The sequence below is a fragment of the Trachinotus anak genome, unplaced genomic scaffold (assembly GCF_046630095.1).
Source record: "Trachinotus anak isolate AG129_WGS33_773 ecotype Australia unplaced genomic scaffold, CSIRO_AGI_Tana_v1 ptg000008l, whole genome shotgun sequence".
NCBI classification, from domain to species: domain Eukaryota; kingdom Metazoa; phylum Chordata; class Actinopteri; order Carangiformes; family Carangidae; genus Trachinotus; species Trachinotus anak.
Genome location: NW_027273859.1, coordinates 12686406 through 12706615, shown reverse-complemented (window position 1 = coordinate 12706615; position 20210 = coordinate 12686406). Strand labels below are relative to the sequence as shown.

General features: G+C 42.0%; 1 protein-coding gene across 1 annotated transcript in view; it reads right to left on the bottom strand.

Moving 5' to 3' along the window:
• The window catches only part of LOC139623977 (drebrin-like protein A), a 30142-nt gene extending 10425 nt beyond the window's left edge, over positions 1-19717 (bottom strand). Inside the window, exons 1-4 of the mRNA XM_071482682.1 lie at positions 19360-19717; positions 3106-3161; positions 2807-2919; positions 2040-2114 (exon numbers count right to left, since the gene is read on the bottom strand). Coding sequence (XP_071338783.1) covers positions 2040-2114; positions 2807-2919; positions 3106-3161; positions 19360-19451 — 336 coding nt within the window. The 5' untranslated portion in view covers positions 19452-19717. The remainder of the gene's footprint in view (positions 1-2039; positions 2115-2806; positions 2920-3105; positions 3162-19359) is intronic.
• Between the last annotated feature and the right edge of the window lie 493 nt (positions 19718-20210).

Sequence of the window (20210 nt, the reverse complement as noted above, 5' to 3'; positions counted from 1 at the left end):
TAAATTCATTCATAGACATACTTTCTTAAGCAAGGAAATCATGAAGCAATATAATGAAAGAAGGTTTCAACTAATGATTATTTCTATTTATCAATTAATCCAGTGATTTTTCAACTTTTGACAGTAAAGTGTAAGAAAATAGCGTTAATAGTGAAATACGCCTATCACAAAATCATACAGCCCCAGGGATGTAACAAATTGTTTGTTTTGTCCAGTCAACTGTCTTAACTGCCTAAATATGTTGTTGATTAATTTTCTGATGACTAATCAATTGACTGACTTTTCACTGGTTGGCAATTGGTAGGTAAGTTGTATTGTTGTTAAACTGTAAACAGTGTCACTTCTTGAACTTCTCGTTTTTACCAGGTGGCTGTGAAATTCCACATTCTTGGCAAACTAAACATTGACATATACTATAAAATAAACCAGTGTGCGTGATCATTTTTCAAGAATTTATCACACACCAATCCCAGATGATTTCCCAGACAGAGGTATGAGGCAGAGCGTTGTGCTGTTTTACAAGCTTCCCTTGATATTTCAGTTATTCTTTGTCAGCATATGAAGCAAGTTAAAAAAAGAGCTTTTTTGTTCTTGAAAAATATATTTGATGGGAAAGGTGATTAAAGGCAGTTCTGTGGCTTTGACAGAGTGTGAAAAATGACACGTCTGCTGGCAAAGTTAGAAGGAACCAAAGGCCGGATAACACAGTTATGTATCATCACCACAGTCTTTGGGTCAGGATATTTCTGCAAATGCAGTCCATATGCTTGGCTTTAACGTCCATGGTGCAAGATGATGCAGTATATTCTCTTCCAGTCTGAATCATCTTTAACTAATAAATCTAAGTTTGAACTGCTGAGTAATGGAAAATTAAACTTGCTTTTTTATATAATTCTTACGGTTTCAGCTCAAATAACAACAGTTTGGGCTTAATTTAAATGTAATTGTTCCTGTTCCCTTTTCTTATATTCACAGAGAGGCAGGTTAACAGATGCAGCAGTGACCAGGGGTTATTTGCATTGTCATGCCATAGGTCTTTATACATGCGTGTCTTTGCTGAGGTTAGAGGTCACAGATCTCCCATAGTTCACAGAAGGAGAAACAATTCCCTTCACTCCCCTCCATACTGACCATGAAATCATTTCTCTACAATTTTGAAATCCCACATGAAAATGTACAGAGGCCCAAGGGTGCTCCCACACACACACACACACACACACACACACACACACACACAGTCTCACAAAGGGGTTAGGGGTTTTCAGACAGCAGCACACAAAATTCCAGACTCGACATTTACTGTTTAAAAAAAAGAGAGACAAAAAAACAACAAACATTCCCCAGATGTTTCTGCAGTTGACTGGGTGATGCCTTTATATGGAAACTAGTAAACCTAGAGGTCAACTGAACTTCTCCTAGTTAGACTGAAACACTAAATAAACACTGTTTGGCACAGATGTAGAGGATAAGGTTGCAGCTAACACAGTGATGGGGATGGAGATTAATATATCCTGTACACACACATGCACCCAAATTATAAAAATACACATTAATTCTATATTCACTCCTTCCTGTCTTTCCTATCACCACTTGAGTTTGTCATCTGCCCATAGGTTACCCCACAAACAATGGAGCTTTCAACCCATAACTCAGCAGTCTCTCCTTGGTAATGACATGGCAGATAGACCAATCATACACAGGACCAACACACCAATAGAACGGGAAGTGGACTGAGGACAGGAAATTCTCAAAACAATACAAAGTAAACTACTGTGTGTAAATATAGACTTTGAGAGTACAAGGTTTAGAGTCCAGGGATAAAGAAAATAGAACAAGTCAAAAATATTTCTTTGTAGAAGGAATTTGGGAAAACAATCAGGTTGTATGTTTACAATGTTTTCATTTACTATCCTGCTTCTGCCCATCATCTTTAATTCTCAGTATAAACAAACAAACACAACAATCTGCTGGCTGAAGTGAACATTAGTTAGATTCAAATGTAAAAGAAAAATGATGAAGCCCATCTTGATCTACTGCACCTTGAAAAAGTTCTTGATGGCCGGAATGTGGCTGGCACATTCTGTCCTCCGGCAGTCATCAACTTTTTGGCCGACCTACGGACAAACACAGGATGTAGACACTTACATTCATTTCATACCTCTCTCCGAGGACACTAAAAAAAGAGGAGGAAGACAAGCTGAGGAACAATGGTATTTAAAATGATGTCATAAAGACTAATCCCCATCTCATAAAACTGGAAGAAACTGAAAGCTCAAATGTTATGTCAAACAGTATAATATGAAAATGGATAATGAGAGTGTATGCACTGTGTAATTATGTGTGTTTCAGCCAATCACAGGCAGTGGCAACCTGCCTGGTTAAAACAGCTCTATGTAAAATAACATTCTGAATCATTCAAGTGTCCCACAAATGTCTGACAAATGTCTTTTACTACAATGACATAAGAGCACATTCTCACAGCATTTTCCCACATGTCAGATGCCAAGTAAGCCTGTGTCAAAACAGAACCATAGAATATGAATAAGCCAAGCAGCTTAGGATTTTCTCCAAGGCATTTTACAGGTTAATAAGTGCATAGATTTCTCTGTATGTGGCGACTTAACATGTTAAACCCATTATCTTGGAGCTGCTAAATGACTTTGCTGTAACTAAATGAATCTGTGAGCGCTCCCGTGCGTATGTGCAAAGCATACAGATGTGCTTTTCTGTCATTTGTGCTGCTATGTGTGTTATGATAGGCTCATGCTTACATGAGCTAAGCCCCAGGAGCCTGTCTGCCACTCACCCAGCTGATCATAGCAATCCGGAGGCCTCCTGTCTCCCCACTTCCCACTTTACACAATCCATACTGTGGCTTGGATATGTGAAACTTCCCTGCCAGCTCTGCCACACCACCCGCTGTTAGAAAGGAGACAGAGATAGGGAGAAGTTTGGGGGAGACAAAAGAAAAACAGGATACTAAACACAAGAAGACATGTAACTTCATTTCAAGCCAAAGTGAGGAAGCTGACAAGCATCATTCTTTATGGCGCTTAGTTTATTCAAATTTTTCATTTCTGATAACCACATGACAGTCGATCTTACCTCCTGAGTCAGCCAGTTTGAGCTTGTTGGTCACTCCATCATATGAGAATAATGCCCTGTGGACATACAGACACACACAGAGGTCAACTACTGAGACATGTGAGACACATTTGTAATGAGGAGTGCTAGAAAACACAAATTAATTTTGTGGATCAAACAACTACTTGTTAGATTTCTGCATGCCCAAGAGCAATGGCACATCCAAAACATTAATATCCATGCATGAACATGTGGACAGCTGGGTACGCCATGTGTTCAGTCTATCATTGTGCACAAGGGACACACACACAGGCACACACACACTCATGGCCAGATGTTTTCTGCACATATTTTGTCTAAACCATAACAAGCTTCCCTGCAGTGCGCAGCATCTCTACAATGCACCAATAAAAATGAATTCTCTGCATCTGTGACACATACATTTGTTCACTTTTTCCTCTCTATCTCCTTTCCAGCCTTTGTTACCCAGAGGCCTTTACAGTGCATGTGTAAAACAGGAAGGCACTGAGCAGCACAATAACTTTTATTCATAGTGTTTACCTCATAAGTTGATTGGCTCCTGAAATAGATGCAGCCAGTGCTGTTCGCAGCTACAGGGTTTTTGACATTTTGCAGGTGAAAACCTGTCCTACCACACCCTTCAGTCAGTCAAACTGCAGGTCACTGTGGCAACTCAACACCTCATGATGTGTTTTCATGAGACCAGTGCTGAACAGACTAAGTGTAGTTATTGTTTTGAGATGGATAAATATCAGTATACGTGTTAGCTTCGTTACAGAAAAGTGCAACTTCATAAGAGATTGTAATCAAAAGGGATAACTACTTAACTGGAATATGTCAGCTGTTATCGATACTACTAGTTCAGAATCCAAAGTGATACCCATGTGCTGTTTGACATGACATGCTTCTTGTGTGTGTTTAAAGCACAACTGGGGGTAAATGTGTGTGTGAGTTTAAGTGACTTTAAAAGGTGGCCTGCAGAGAGATAAATTGTCAGAGCTCTTTAAGACTGTGTGTGTGTGTGTGCCTCTGTGTTTGTGCATATGCTTATGCACATGTCTGTGTCTGACTATGTGTCTGTGTAAGTTTCTCTCTGTAGGACTCCTGGGGGTGTGTCGCGAACATCTGGAGCTGGGTAGCAAGAGCATAAGGCCATGAGCAGTTATTACAATGGGCCAAAGGTGAATGTCTGTCTGTGTGTGTGTGTGTGTGTGTGTGTGTGTGTGTGTGTGTGTGTGTGTGTGTGCATGTGTTTGTGGATGTGTGTCGGGACGAGGGAGTGTGTGAGAGACATAGCGAATGAGACACAGAGACTGAGAGAAAGTTTAAAACCTTTTCCTTACGATACACAAAGTATTGTAAAAACAACAGCATGACTGTGTGCAGGCTGACATCAGGCCAGCTAACTCAGTTAGCATCTCTGAATCACTCTGTTATTTTTTCCTGATACAACAAGTCTCTGTCTGTCCAAAGAACAAAGAGCAACGAAAGTAAATCAGTGTGTGTGTGTGTGTGTGTGTGTGTGTGTATGTGAGAGAGAGAGAGAGTGTGTGTGCTGAGGAGACAATAACCATATTGTGCGCCCTATTGAGCAAGCTGCAAGCTGGCCCTGCATGTGTGAGAAGGAAGGCTGACACTGCTGTGTGCTGATAATGCTGACAAGTGTATCTGTCATGTTATCAAGCAAAATCATGTATTTTTAAATAACATTTTGTCAGAATATGATGCAACTCGTGGAAACATTATCCAGGGGTCTCCAGCATTAATCTTTGTGTCACCCAGATCATCGTCAGGGATTAGTCTAGGAGCAATACTTATAGAAACAACACACTCCACTCCCTCATTAGTCTTACCAGCATCCAGAGCTTAGACACCAAGCCACATTTGCTGATCCTTGGTCCTCAAGAAATTCCAAAAGGTCACTATTCACAAGCAGTCAAGGTCAAAGGTCGATGTGCCTCTGAAGGAGTCTTAATTACATGTGCAAATTCTCCACCCACAGGGAACAGGCTTGCACATGAGGATACACTGTGCTGTGGGGGACTCTTTGTTCTGCCAGAGCTTTTACTAAGATGGAGTTTGCAAAGATCCCATTTTCAGACATTTTTCTCCACAGGACTTTACTTAATCTCTCTTGGATACGAACAAGGCAAAGGAGTGTGCCAAAGCAATGATATTACAAAAGATATTACAAAATATGAAATGGTCAAAATCTAAGAAATCGTTTTAGGAAAGTATAAACAGGGTGAAGACCTCATCCCTTTCATAACCTTTGTTGTGCTAAAGCATTTCAAAGATCATTCTCTCTCCTCTAGTCTGCCTTGAGAAAGCACACACATCTTTGAAATGTAACAATAAGGTTTATTGAGGAGTTCAAGTTACCTTTGTCTGCTTCTTCTGAAAGTCTCATTCTGAGGACTGCTCACACCTCCAACAGTTTTATCAAAAGATTAACTGCATGGTTGAAACTTAAATGAAATGTGCTCTCATGTCTTTGGTTCAGTGAACACGTCAAACTATGTAAAACTTCCTTGTTGCTGACATGAAATAAAAGTATTAGCTTTGACAAGAAGGCAAATGTTCACTGTTCTGCATGCTGCATGGTTTTGAATCTGAGATTATACTACTCTGCTATTTACTTTAGCAGAGGATAATGTCAAAACCTGTGGTAAACCACTGAATGATTATCTGGATATGCCAGCAGTGTGCTGAAGTGAGTATAGCTCTCCAAACAGAAGGTGGAGGTTCAAGTTCACATCACATGTTTTAATCCTGCTGAAGAGTCCTCAAGCAAGACAATGAGTCTCTTCTGTAGCTGACCCAAAGTGCCCAACATATCCAAGTAAGCCAGATGGATGCCCTTTGCTCTCTCTTTTTTGTCTTCACCACTTGATAAGATTTGAAACTGCAGTGTTGTAGTAGCATCAGCAGTTTTAGTGGTAGTAACATTTTCCCCAACAAACAGAGCAGATAGACCCCAAGGCCTTCACACATGTACGTTTCTGGAGAGCTCCACTGACTAATGAGAAAAACAGACTCTCTTATGTCTGTACTCCAGCCCACCTCCAAAGCCAGCCAGCTATGACCTCAGCTCTGAGAGAGGGAGGGGCAGAGGGTGCAGAAGAGAAGAGAAGAGAAGAGAAGAGAAGAGAAGAGAAGAGAAGAGAAGAGAAGAGAAGAGAAGAGAAGAGAAGAGAAGAGAAGAGAAGTAGTAATAAATGTAGGGAAAGAGGCCAGTGAGTGAGGGGTGAGGGGTCAAAACAATGAGAGAAAAAACAATGATGTCATAATCTAAAACTTTTCTTAAGTAATTAACAATGAGAAATGAAATCTGTGCATCATTACCACAGCCAGCCACTCAAAGCAGCTTTAAAACAAATAAACAGCCATTCATCTCGGAGTATACAAAGACAAAGGCATTCTTACAGTGCATAAATACACACATACACGCACACATAAGCACATGCACACACAATATACTGTAAGCCTGAGCCAGAAACAATAGGGGCAGTTTGTTTTGGACTACCAGAGCCCCTGTAATACCTCCTAACATGCTACGCTCTACCATTTCAAGATGAACATAACAGAAGCAGATGGTGAGCTGTGCTGGAGAGGGCCTTGTTTTCACTTATCCAGGCATTCCACTACACCAGGCCTTAACTCGAAACCATTTGAGTGTGGTAATACACAGGGAGCACTTGAACACAATGTACACACTTCTCTTGTGTTGTCATGTCTAAGAAGAAGAACTGTGAGAGATTTTTCATACATTTTCCACTCCCAGGAGGTGCATTTCATTGTACTTGTGTATTGTTATAAAATAGGAAAGAACAGAATCAGCCTATGAGAATAAATTTGGGGCCTTAAAACCAGATACCATTTTTCATATTCCTTGTTCACTTCACCATCCCAAATCCCTCTATACATTCTGGTGATCTCTCACCATCATTACTGCTCTAAATGCATTATTCTGACCCCCATCTCAAATAACAGCATATTTCTTTCCCTGCTACTTTAAATCCTGTAGCACACCATACCTCTTTCACAAACATGAGGCAATATCTCATCTCATCTTTTCTCCCTCGACTCCACACTTCCTACCCTGTGACAGGACGTTCTTGTGGGCTCATAGGTCATTTATGCACTCCATCTTTGCCAGCGGGGGAGATATGAGAGACTTGTGGTTATGCACGCTGTTGAGATATGATAAACTGCACATGGAGAGAAAGATATGAGAAAATGGATGAGAGGCTGGGAGCTCTCACCGGGATTCTCTGCCCAGATTAAACTCTCCATCAGATCATTCTTTCACTCCTTTTTCTCTTGCTCGTTCTACTGCACACACATTCCCAGTGGTCCCAACAACTCTCATGTAAGGCATTTGTCAAGACGGCAGATTTTAACAGTGCAGTCTTTTGAATGCTCCCCCGCCCCCCAAACTTCTTACTCCAGGCTCGAAGCTGACCTGGGCTCCCAATGCTATTTTTAGCCTCTCTCTCAGTCTACCTCTCTGTCTGTGTTGGAGTGGGGAGCTCAGAGACGTCCCCACAGCACACAGCGTTCATTTCCTCTTGCCAAACATGGGCAAAACAAGTCCAGCCAGACTCAACTGCTGAAAAAGTCATTTCCCCCCCTGTCCGACATGTTACTCATATAGTGTCCATGCGGCGACCCCAGTGGTACGCGCATTCCTCCGTCCGTCTGGGCTGCAGAGACATGGAGAAATTAAGGGTTTATGGGTAGTTTGAGAAATGTGAGTAAGAGAGAGGAAGTGTCAGAATGAGAGAAGAATAGGAGAAGGAGAGAAGGGTACTACAGTTGTCTGGCTTGTAGAGGCCTACAGAGTGGTACAGGGTGCTCTAAGGTGATGCATCAATGTGAACGTCATGACAGAGAAATGTGGCATGGCAAACCACAGGCATGTTCAAACTGTAATGTGGTGAAAGATTCTGCTAGGAAGCACACATGCCTTACATAATGAAGGTTTTATTAGATTTGATATTGTTCTGGTTAAAAAAACAACAACTACATTTTGGCCATTACATTGAAGGCATGAAGACTGTCCAGCATCATCAACAATCCCCAGTAATTCATACTCTTTGGCTCTTCATTAAATGATGAAGCATATATGTCAAAATAATGAACTCTGCTGCTGAGCAATGGTGTTTATGTGAACACCTCTCTGTGCTTATTAACTATCCCACATCAGAGCTGACCTAGACCCACTTGGAGAAAGAGTGACAGAAAGAGCAACACAGACAGGACAGCAAGAGAGATAAAGGATGTGAGAGTGTTTCTTGAAAAGCAGGTAAGGGAAGAGGAGAGTCACAATGAAAACAGAAAAGGGAAAAGCAAGCAGAAAGAGATAGTCTTGGTCCTCATTCTCATGGCTCGATCCAGAGGATTCAGTCAGGTGCCCTGCAGAGAGTGGGCTGTAACCACTGTAATCCCCACAGACCAGGAAACAGGGCCCCTTAAGTACATGCTGCTGAGCAGAAAGGGATTGAAACACAGCACCGAAGACTCCCACAGGACAACTTAAAATTACATTAGTGAGATAATATTCTTCTACTTGCCACAAATGAGACGCAACTTGGTTATTAATTGAACAGAGCAATGTTGGTGTTGATGTGCAAATAAGGTCACAAAGCAAAGAGCAGGCAGAAACCAAAGAAAATACTTAACAGGATGTTTATGGATCCCTGCAGTGTTGTTGGGTGAAGGTGCATGTAAACAAGCCAAACATCTCCAAGCAGTACTATACTTTATAAATTAAGGTGTAATATCCTTTTGCTGTCATTCCCACAGAAGACAAGACACTTCACATGCCCCTCTCCCACTGAGATTGGATTCAGGTTATGTCCCATGAGAAGAAAATCCCAGTTTGTGCAAAGTGAATGAGCAGAAACATATTATTATTTTAAAACATATACAGTCAATTTGCAGTCCATCATACAGTGTCTGGTCTGTTCCACGTGTATTATTGTTTCAGAAGTAAAGCTGACTTGGTGAAAGGCCTTACATAAACCTCTGGCAGAGACTCTGCATTTGGATAATTAGGTGATGGTAGTGCTTAGCACAGAAACCTTGACCCTATAACCAAACCATGCCAAGTCCCAATCAACAGCATTTACAGTGGCCAAACAGACAGTCAGGATATCCTACCAGACACACACACACACAGAGAGAGAGAGAGAGAGAGAGAGAGACTCACACAGAGCTTGAGCTTGATTCAGTCAATGCTTCACATTCCATCAAGCTTAAAATTAGGTTTTATAAACTATAGCATTATTGCTGCAGATGACAGGTTTATAATCTCCCAGAACAAACACTCTTTTCCCATTTTAATCATGGAAATGACACAACATCATGAACAATGCATCTGGAAAAACCCCCTCTGCTTCAGTGACATTTCACCACAAAAAAAAACTGTGATGAAAAGCTTCACCTTTTGTTCTGACAGTTCAGATCAACATGCAGCTGTTGGATAAAGCACTCTTGACTTCTGTACTGTCATTAACTGTTGGACTTTTGATAGATTTATTTGTTTATTTGATTAATATTTTCTAAATCTAATTGCATCGGTAACTGCCAATCACATACACTTGCAGGGCTCCAGTGACGCCAGAGCAAAGCCATCCTAAAATTGCTGCTTGTTTTGCATGTTTCAAATACTTTTGAAAACTTTGACAGTCTGACTACATGATGTTTTTTTTATTTTCTTCCATCCAAGGACAACTAAAAGTAACCTGTACTTTGTCACCATGAAAATATGTATTTGTTTTTTTGGTGTAATAATGCTCTTACTGATGACAAATCATGTTTCACTTAATTGGGTTGTCTGTTTGACCCATAAGAGTACCTGCCCAGATCCACCCTCTGAGTAACGCTGACTGATCTGTATAACATGTGACTGGGTGGAGGACACATTGGACTCCCCTGGAGACTATTACAAACCACTGGAGCTATTTGGCCTGGAGAGAAAGGTAAATAGTGGGTGAAGTGACAGAGGCCATGGAGAACAAAAATTATAAGAAAGAAGAGAAAGTGTAGCTAGATCAAATGTTGGAAAACTTGGGTAAAAAAGTAAAACAACAGAGTGCATACAATATCAGTCAGTGGGGGGTGAGGTGGTGAGGGGCAGAGGGAGAGACTGGATGGAATGCTGAAAGGAGGAGGGGAGGGAAGAAAATGCCTTTTCTCAGCAAAACACTGAGCCAGAGAAGTTTAGAATATGACAAACTAAACAAATAAGTAATTAAAACACTGCCAAGGACTATGTGACAGAAAACAGCCCTCTCTGTGCTGAGGCAGAGGGAAAAGAGCGGGGGATGGACAAAGAGAGAAAAAAAAAACTATGCTGCTGTAGTTGATGTCAATTCAAAATGTCCTGAAACAACACAGTTGCAACAAACAGAGAAAAACACATCAGGAATGCTTAGACCCGGGGGCTGAGACAGCTGAACTGTAGTGTGCCCCACGTTGTCAGGTGATGAACTGTGAGGCAGTGGACGTAGTGTTGGAGTGCATGGACAACAGTTGGTCTCGTGTTACAGCCATGAGTTAATCCACAGATAACACTAGCCTGTAACTGTGTAAGTAGAGCTGCCCAGGTACTAATTACTTACCACAGCTACCACATTTCTGTCTGTGTAATATGACCCTAACCATCAAGAAAGGCATGGTGGTGTCATTGTAGGTGTGTGTGTGTGTCTGTTTGTCTTTTTCAGCATATTTTATCTCAAGACAGAATGTGAGAACAATATTTATAACCATACATACCATGACACGTCACTATTTCTGAAAGCTTGGACAGTCTGAAATTTGGAGAAGCTCAGTCTTACTTGTTGTATAGACAGTCACAGAAACAGTATCTTTCCTTTCAAAGCTTTGCAACATATAAATTCAACAGGAGGAAGCAGTCTAGACCTCCACTGATGTGTGTTACATACTGTATGCAAAAGCTGATTACAGAAAGGATGCAGGTTTATTTACACCTAAAGGTACAACTCAGATCATTCTGAGATTCATCTAGAAGATCACACATTTACTTTTAAATGGCATCCATGTGCATTTTCAAGAAAAATTGTGCATAGTTTAAAATATTGTCAACATTAAAGCAGATTTTTTTTAAAAATCATGTTAATTCATTCTCTGTATTTTGGAGATTTCTCCGTGCACATGCTGTGCAAAGACACAAGCTACTTTAGCGTGCAGCTAAAGTAAGCTAAATCCTTATCAGTCTGGTCAAATTCTCATGATGGTAAAGAAAAGCCCTTTAGGCTTGGGGCCAAAACAGAGTAGAAGGAAGGTTTAATAGAGGATGGGTACATGAAGTTCAGTGTTGTGAGGGTGCTTGCTTAAACAGCGATGGGGCACATGGGGAGCGTGTACCAGTGGGAGAGATATATTCAGGTTAGAGAAAAGCCGCTCTAAGATGGGGTCACACTGGGCAAAACGATGAAAAGCACCAGGGGCTGTGGATAGGTATAAATGGGTTGGCTAAGAGGGGCACATTTAACAATGGCACACAATGGGAAACAGCTAGAGTGTATAGGAGGTTTCCAAGGGGGCAGAAGAGTATGTGGTTATTGGGGGCAAGTGTCTTGATGGAAGTATTACAGGATAATTGTCGTGGGTCTCCATGGGGTAAATTGTTATGACTCTTACAGGGAGGCGTACGGTTTGTTCAGAGAGCTATAGGGGAGTGGATGGGAACAGAATTTATTTTCCTGCACCTGACATGGGAAGGGATCACTGGAGAGGAGAGGAGAGGAGAGGAGAGGAGAGGAGAGGAGAGGAGAGGAGAGGAGAGGAGAGGAGAGGAATGAATAATGATAAACCCTCTAAAATTGTTGTCCACTGGGACTGTTCTGGCATTTCCTGTTCATGCTGTCCCACATTGCTACACACACACACACACACACACAAATACACACAGGAACAGCCCCCCTTATTATGGGACCATTAAAAATGTGATGGCATCTTCAACCATTTCCCTCAGTTAAACAAAGCAAATTCTCTCAAGTATCACATATCCACTTAGACCTCACTTGGCCCATCTTCTCTGCAGCCTCTCTAAATACTTTGATCTGTCTTTCATTCCTCTTCACCCCTTCACCTGTTCTCCAATCTTTTCCTTTTCTCAGCCCTATCACTCCCCCAACTTCAATCATTTGCTGATTCTACTTTTCAACAACCTCTTGCCAAGACCACCCTGCTGAACTTGTCTTCACTTGCTGCATTTCTTTCCCTTGCCTCTCACATGTTGTTCTTTCTCATCTTGTTGCTCCTCTATATTTTTTACCAAGTGTCTTTGCCCATTCATTTGCAAACCCTTCCCAGCCTCTCCACTCATCTACCCCATTCCATTCAGTCTCTCTTAACAAACAACGTAGCTTTCCCACCAGGGTCGTCAAGACAACAGAGTCCCTCCGACTCTCTTCACCCACCCACAGCCCAATTCCAAAACCTGCGGGTGAACAAACAAGACAGGGAAAAGGGAAAGTGGACGTCTCAGTTAAGGCCCTGCAACGAGTGTGACTTTGCTGCAAGTTGATAATAGTTAACCCTCAGAATGTCATGATTGTAATTGTGGTGCTGCTTTGTAGCCATGGTGAAGTTCAAGAAATTGCCTAAGCAACTTGGCAAACACGGCTGATGACACCTCACAGTGTCTGGGAATTACAAAGGAGTGTATCCTAAGAGAACTGGCTCAGTGTCAGTGTCAGTGCACACTTGTATGCATCAAAGTGTCAATGCATATGTCTGACGATCTCATAACCATGTAATTAAGAGCAGAATAACTATAAGTATGTTATCAACTATCAAAAGATTTGTGGCTGTCAGACACTGCTTGTGTTGTGCTTGGCACACTCACCTAATAAGTGAGCCACAACCACACAGAACATGATGAGACGTGTCAGCATATGTTACTTACTTTCACAAGATTCATAAAGGCTCTTTACTGGCATGTTCGGCAGCCTTGAAATAAAGACGCAAGACAGAAGAGATAGACTTTAAAAAACATCATAACTTTTTTCAGAAGATTTTCTGGAAATCATGAAAAGAAACACAACTCTTATCTCCCCAGCAAAGACCTTTGAAAGAGCAAGTTAATTTGACCTCATTGACCTCATTCATCATACATGAGTTAATTCTTTAGCAATGAGGCAGCTGTGTGGGAGATACTCGGGAGGTGGTGGACCAAGACCATAACAATATGAGACGATCTCCTGCCTCAGGATTTTTCCATCCAAACATGAATCCAGTTTTAAGATAGGTAGGCCATTCTCATACCTGCAAGAGGCTTGGTTCCAAAAATAATTTCTTAAAATTTCATAAAATTCTGCAGCTCAGACATGCATAAACATCAGAAGAAGAATCTATTTGTGTGATATCATATTGTTGCAGATATCCAGTATGCTACCACTCAAATCCAGTACTTGGAACTCAACTCAGACTTAGCCTTGATGACTCAGACTCAACTTGGACTCTCATTTGGGGACTTGGACTTGGATTGTGACTCAAACCCTGGGGACTCAAGACTCAACTTGGGCTCAAGGTTTAGTTACACCACTACAACACTGCAAATATCCCTTGAAAGTGCCTCAGCTGGACAGACACACAAACACCATGTACCATATTCATCCTCTTGCCAATGTTTGAAGAACCACTCAAATACAGATGTTTTTAGACAGCTATCTGACACACCCTTGAAAATAATGGTCTGTCTGCTACACTCAAGGCTCATTAGTTAGATTAAACAAGCATTACACCTCAATCCAGCTTCCATTTTTCATAGCATTAGCATGAAAGATTCATCTGGTGTCTTAAAGATACAGCCAAACTTTTCCAACAGAGTCTCTCAGCCTTGATCTTGAGCTGTGAAGGGCAACAGTAACATATTTGTTGTGTCCACTACTGTAGGCATAAAAAGGACAGATTTCCAGTGGAAACAATGCGTAGAGGGCATCTGGATTAAGGTCAACAGCTCTGAGGCACTTCTTTTGTTGAATGAACAAAAGGAGGATTTGATAGAAAGGTTTGGTTCGGGCAAGACTGACAGAATACTATGAGGGTTATTGTTCATGACAACCTTTATATAAAACTTTTACCATAGCAAAAACAGAGATGCCACACCCGCTGGATATAATGTCTCTTTTAGGTTAATAATGTTGAAGTTATTTTGTTTCTGATAGAAAACTGACACCGAGCAGGGCAACAGCACTGCAGTGCCACCAACTCATAAAACATTAATTACTAACCTTTTGCCTCTTCTATGGGGCAATTACAAGTCACGCTTCAACTAGGTGTCAATTTGTGGTCTTGCACCCAACAGTTTGCATGCTAAGGAACCCACACATACACAGATACACACAAAAAATACACACATACAGTGTAACCTTCTGCAGTCATCTCTCATCATGCCTGAGACCCACCATTACCTTGCAGGTTCATCTTAGACCCCAGATCAACCTAAACAATGTTTAAGGGAGGCGTAAGCAGTTGTTTAGTGATTACTGCTCGAATCATTCTCTAAGTTCACTAAACAGAGATACTTATAACAGCCATTATAGCTATCATTGTCATCATCTCCCAACATGCCACCCACAGACTCGCTCACACAAGCAGCTAGGCAAGATGAGGGTACTGTTTTGAAGAAGGCACACCTACACAGTGCTGCGGTCAGGTGCATGTTGGTGGTGTGCAATAGCTTTAAAACAAAACTTGCATGCTTAATCTTTGCCCTAATGTCACAGCAGATGAACTTGGATGTCCCAGGTACTAGTGCACCAAAACTGGTACTGCAAGGTTTTTACAGCAACAGCAAATGATAGGATGCAAACCTCTTCGGAAATCAGTGGAGATCTATGTCACACACCATTACAGCTAATGTAAAGTATTGTACAGGAAGGAGAGGGAGAGAGATAGAGAGAGAGTGGACTGGGCAGTGGTCCAAAGTAAGTGCCAGTATATCGCTATTTATATCAAGGATCAATCAAACGTCCTGTTATCACTGAGCCTGACAACAACACTGTGTGTGGCCTTTGAAGCCTTTTCCTGAACAGCCAGAGGAAGCCAACCAGACTGCTGGTTTCCCTTCTGTGGAATTCCAGAGTCAGGTGATCAGTAGGTTTTGTTTCATCGTAGGAAGCTATGGCAACCTTTGACAAGATAGATGAGGATTACGGAACAGCTCATGTGTCGACATTCAGCATTAATATTGCTGTTAGGTCTCTTTTCGACAGGTGGGTCTTTGTGGACAATTAAGGAACTGAACAAAAAGCAGAACCTGTGCAAGGAAGTTCAGGCAGCCAGCGACTTCTTGATAACAGCGTGATGATAATGGTTGTTTATCTTTATGACCAAGATAACTGACTTGCTGCATTTGCTCAGATAATTTCCCTTTGGAGTCAAGAAATACAGTACACCTACATTATACACAAGCACTGGCACTCAAGGATGTGCATCTTCACACACTGGCAGTCCTCCCTCCCTCCATTTCTCTCCCCACACCCACAGGTGTATTCCATCTAGCATGTAACTTTAGACCCAGGAACCTTTTAGGTCTTGGTTAATCATGCATGAGCCTGTGGAAATTTTGGCAAGTAGCAGCAACACAGACACCCCAGGCCAATGATGAAGTAAAGGCTCCTCCATTTATCATCAGCAGGAGAGTCTCTTCACAAGAGATCAGAGAAGATAGTGTGTTGCTTCTTAAATGAAATCAGTAAGATTGATTATTTAAGTTTTCAACAGACTGTCAAAAGCAAAGAAAAGATAAACAAGGGTAAATATAAAAAGATACTAGAATTACTACCTTGCAGTTGTTTGCCTCCACCAACCAGCCAAGTTGCAGGAAATATGGTCACAATCTCCCCTTCCTGAGTTACAGCATTGAATAATGGAGTGTTTTTGCAGAACATTATGATGTCACAGTGAGGAAGACCTCTGACTAATTCTTCCACTATCAAATTAATGAGTCTTTACCTGGTAGAGTAATATCTCGGTATCTCTGGTAAAAAAAAAAAAACAACAAAAAAACAAAACAGGTTTCATTATTTTGTGTGCCTCTTGTCAGTACAGTACAGTACATACCATCTTTACAATATAATATGGAATGTCATTTCTAAGCAGCTTGCTTTATTTATAGAAATGTGGCTAAAGTACATGTGTCATTCATGGATGTGAATGAAATATCTGGCCTAAGCCTAGCACCAGACTTTCAGCCTAGAATGAATGAAGACAAGATTGACTGGTCTCTGAATACTTCATCGAAACTGAATCACTGTTACTACAAAGAAATCAGATATTTACTTTATGTGTCACTGCCTCACTGTAATAGAGAGAGCATGATGAAACGCTTAACACAAGCACAGCACACAGTATCCAAGTGTGGACCTCAAGAAAGATGTCTATGAAGAGGGTGTGTTCAGCGTCACCAGGTCCCACAGATGTCTGGATACAGCCCACACCCAATTGTGATAAAGAGAGCTCAAACTGCTTCACAGCTCAATAGGAATTCCCATCTGATATGCTTTGCAAGGCTGAAACAATGCTGTAAACACTGCTGGTAATACCTGCTGGTTTGGAAAAATTGCTCTTATTTACCCTGACTAGCTGAGCTGCAAATGTGTAAAATGTGCAGAACAAACCATTGACGGAGGGAGATTATTGAATTGTTAAAAATTATGTTTTTTTTTAAGTTTGTGTTTCAACTTCAACTTGTACTTTTCCTTTCATACAAAATGAAAATCAAAGGATCGAAGGATATGAAAGATGTAATTGCTTGTAAATATTTCCATTTGTGCATTGCCACATTAGCAACACTGGCCTTACCTAAACTCATTTATTTTGGTGTAAACTGGACAGATTTTACACCAAAAGAGATCATGATTTCTGCTGCTAAGAATTAGAAGTATTTCCTGCTCAGAGGATTGGACAATGTCCTTGGGAACATGCATTTTCACTGTTTCTCTTCCTTTCCGTCTCTCAAAGCACATACAAACACAAAACACATGCAGATAGTGCAGGTTTCCAGCCTATGAGTGAGACACTTCGTAATCCTCAGTGGTCTGGGAGACTGAGGAGAGACCTCCAAGGCTGTGTGTTGAGCTGAGAGGTCTGAATGAAGGATGCATTGAAATTGCTCCTCTTTTCTTCAGAGGCTCACCCACAAAGGGTCTGTTTCCCATTCAGGACACAAGGTCATTAGATAATACACACAGGGACCTCAAGGCCACACAGTGGGGGCGGGATTGTTCAACAGAGCAAGCTTCCTACCCCTCTCCATGCAAACTTCTCAACGCTCTCAACTCACTTTAATAGTCTTTGCATATGCACGTCAAGAAACAAATATATTCACATGCAAACTCACATGCACACATATAAAAACTCTCCAACGCACAACCAGACACACACACACGATGGGTGTCTTTCTCACTGGTTCGACAGTGGGAATCATGACATCATCATGTCCCCCTCCCACCTCTCTATTCAGTCCGAGCAGAGTTATTTAGCCTTCTAAAGTGGACTCAATGAATGCTGGGGGATTTCTCTCTCTCTTTCTCTCGCTCTCTTTCTCCTTCTTCCATTTCTCTTTTTTTTTCTCGTTAGCACAAGTTAACACGTGGATGCTGTGGATAGATGCAGCATACGTGTAGGTGAGAAAGAGAGAAAGAGTTTCTTTGATTGTTTGACAGGCATTGGGCTGGCAGAGGCACAATCCAGATCTATTGTTCACTGAAACTTGGGCTGGAAAGAGCAACTGCTGGATCAGTGAAGTGTTAATATGGAGGTGTTGCCATGTGACAAAATCTCCGTAGTGATACTGAACATGGAAACTTTTAGAGATTTTTCCAAATGCAAGAAAGAATGGAAACTGATTATTTTCTGCCTGGACTGGGGAAACTTCTTTTCCACCTCATTCATGAAGATGTCAGATTTCAACTTGTCAAGGTTAACACAAAGCATTCCCGAATCTCATTTCTGCAAGTCTGCAGGGCATCATGAAAAGCCAGGAAGAAAGTGGGCAGGGAAACCATGTATTGGAGAGGGATGTGGGGCAGAGGAAGATGAAACAGAGACAGACAGAATCAGTCCTACACTTCTACATGACCACACATGTGGGCTTTAGCCCTGGCCCACTTCCCTGAATTATAACTTCATCAAAGTGAGTGGACACGTGGAAAGAGAGGGGTCACAGTATGCCTAATTCTCCCAGTGAGAAAATGTCTGTAGCTGAAGATGACTATACCACACACAGTATAGGAGGAGACAGAGGATGAGACAGGCAGATATAGTTGGCAATTGGTATTGTTTGGAAAAGAAGGATTGGGCACCATAGTGACAGACCAGCCAAACCCTGTGACAAAAGGACAGAACGAGACAAGTGAAATGAATGGAGTAAATCATTTCAACTTTCCATGTGTTAAAGAACCATCAAGAGTCAAAATTTAAGTTGAAAATTTAAAACTGTGAGCTGGTTCTGCTGCAAAACACTTGATTATCTGGTTCTGTATTCATGTGTCCGCTCTTTAAAATGTTGTTCATCTTAGTTATTGCTCAGCAGTAGTTGATTGGTATTATTGGTGAGTGGACTGTATTCATGCATGCATGCATACTTTGCTATCTGTCAGATTCTCCCTGAAAGACAACCCCTGTCAGACATCAGCACATGGGCAGAAACATGATCCTCAGCACAAAGAACGAAGCCTCGCAACTCCCGAGGGAGAATAGCAAAGTCATGGAGCGCCAGGCCAGGGTGAGGACAGTGGGCCGCCGGCCAGGTGCTGCGCTCTGAGCCACACCAACCGCCTGGCGTGTGTAATGGACGGCAATCCACACCTCACATCAGCTCCCTCAGAGGAGGAGAGGCTCAATACATCCCTGTGCCACTAAACCAGTCTGCATGCAACTGTCATTGTTGGACTTGTAAATATAATCCAGGTTGCGTGCTGTCCCTGTGCTGGCCACTGTATCTCTCATTGGATTTACCGAAATCAAGCCTCCGTTTACGCAACAGCCACTTTGGTTCTGCGTAAACGGCTAAGGCTCATTCAGAGAAACAAGATGGAGAACTTTACCGTTTTAATGAAAGTTACCGATTCTACTTGTCTTCGTATTTCTCTCAGTATAATGACGCCGAATTGTTATAAAGTCGACACTGAATCTTTCACCATATGATGCTGGCGAATCAGCTTTGGCTATGGCAGGCAGATGCGATTTTTGTTCAAGAGCACTGTGAGTTACCAGTTGGTGGAGGAGCGGGGGTTGAGGATGTCCTCTTTGGCCGTGAGCAGCGACAGGCTGTAGGTATCAAGGTTGACCGTTCGCGTACTCATGATGGCAAAAGTTTCCAGACCACTCCCGCGGCTTCTCTCTACACAGGTCCAGCTTCCAGGGGTTCCAGTTTTCGGGCTCCGGGTATCAGCTGGAGAGCAGCCACAGCGGATAAGTGAGGGTCTTTCGCGGCCAAGAAAAGTGCAGCAAAGGTATGCAGGTTCATGCAAAGAAGGCTTTGGTTTCCAAACTGGAGCGATCAGTGTGGGCGCTGCGTACTCACAGCGTCGTGGAGACTGCGACTGCACACTGGTCTTTGTGCAGCGGGGTAGAATAAGTTTTCAGTGAAAAGCCCCACCTCCCGTTGAGAGAGTGGAAAGCATAATGACTTCACTAGCTGGGTCACTTGGAAGAAAAGTGCAACGCAACCACTGAGGAGCACGGACAGGTCTCATGCATCCTCATCATTCTGTTATTCTCCATGTAAACCTTGCTTTGTATTATTTACATAATACTGCTAGCAAATGAATAACTGAGGGTCAATCCAATAAAATGATTTATTCCATACATTGTCTTTACTTTCGTTTGAGCAGAAATGTAGATTAGGATTTGTTGGTGTGGTTTGGAAGGACTACAGGGGCAGCAAAGGACACTTTGGATTTGTCAGTCTCTCTTTGTCTCTTTTTGTCTTTGAGTTGGCCCCCACTGGCCCTTGGCAGACTCCAGAGAAGCCATTTACAGTGCGGGCGATCTCTGAGCAAGCAAAGAAGGACCAATTTCATGGGAACTGAGTCTGAAGCAGGCTGCACATTAAAAAAATG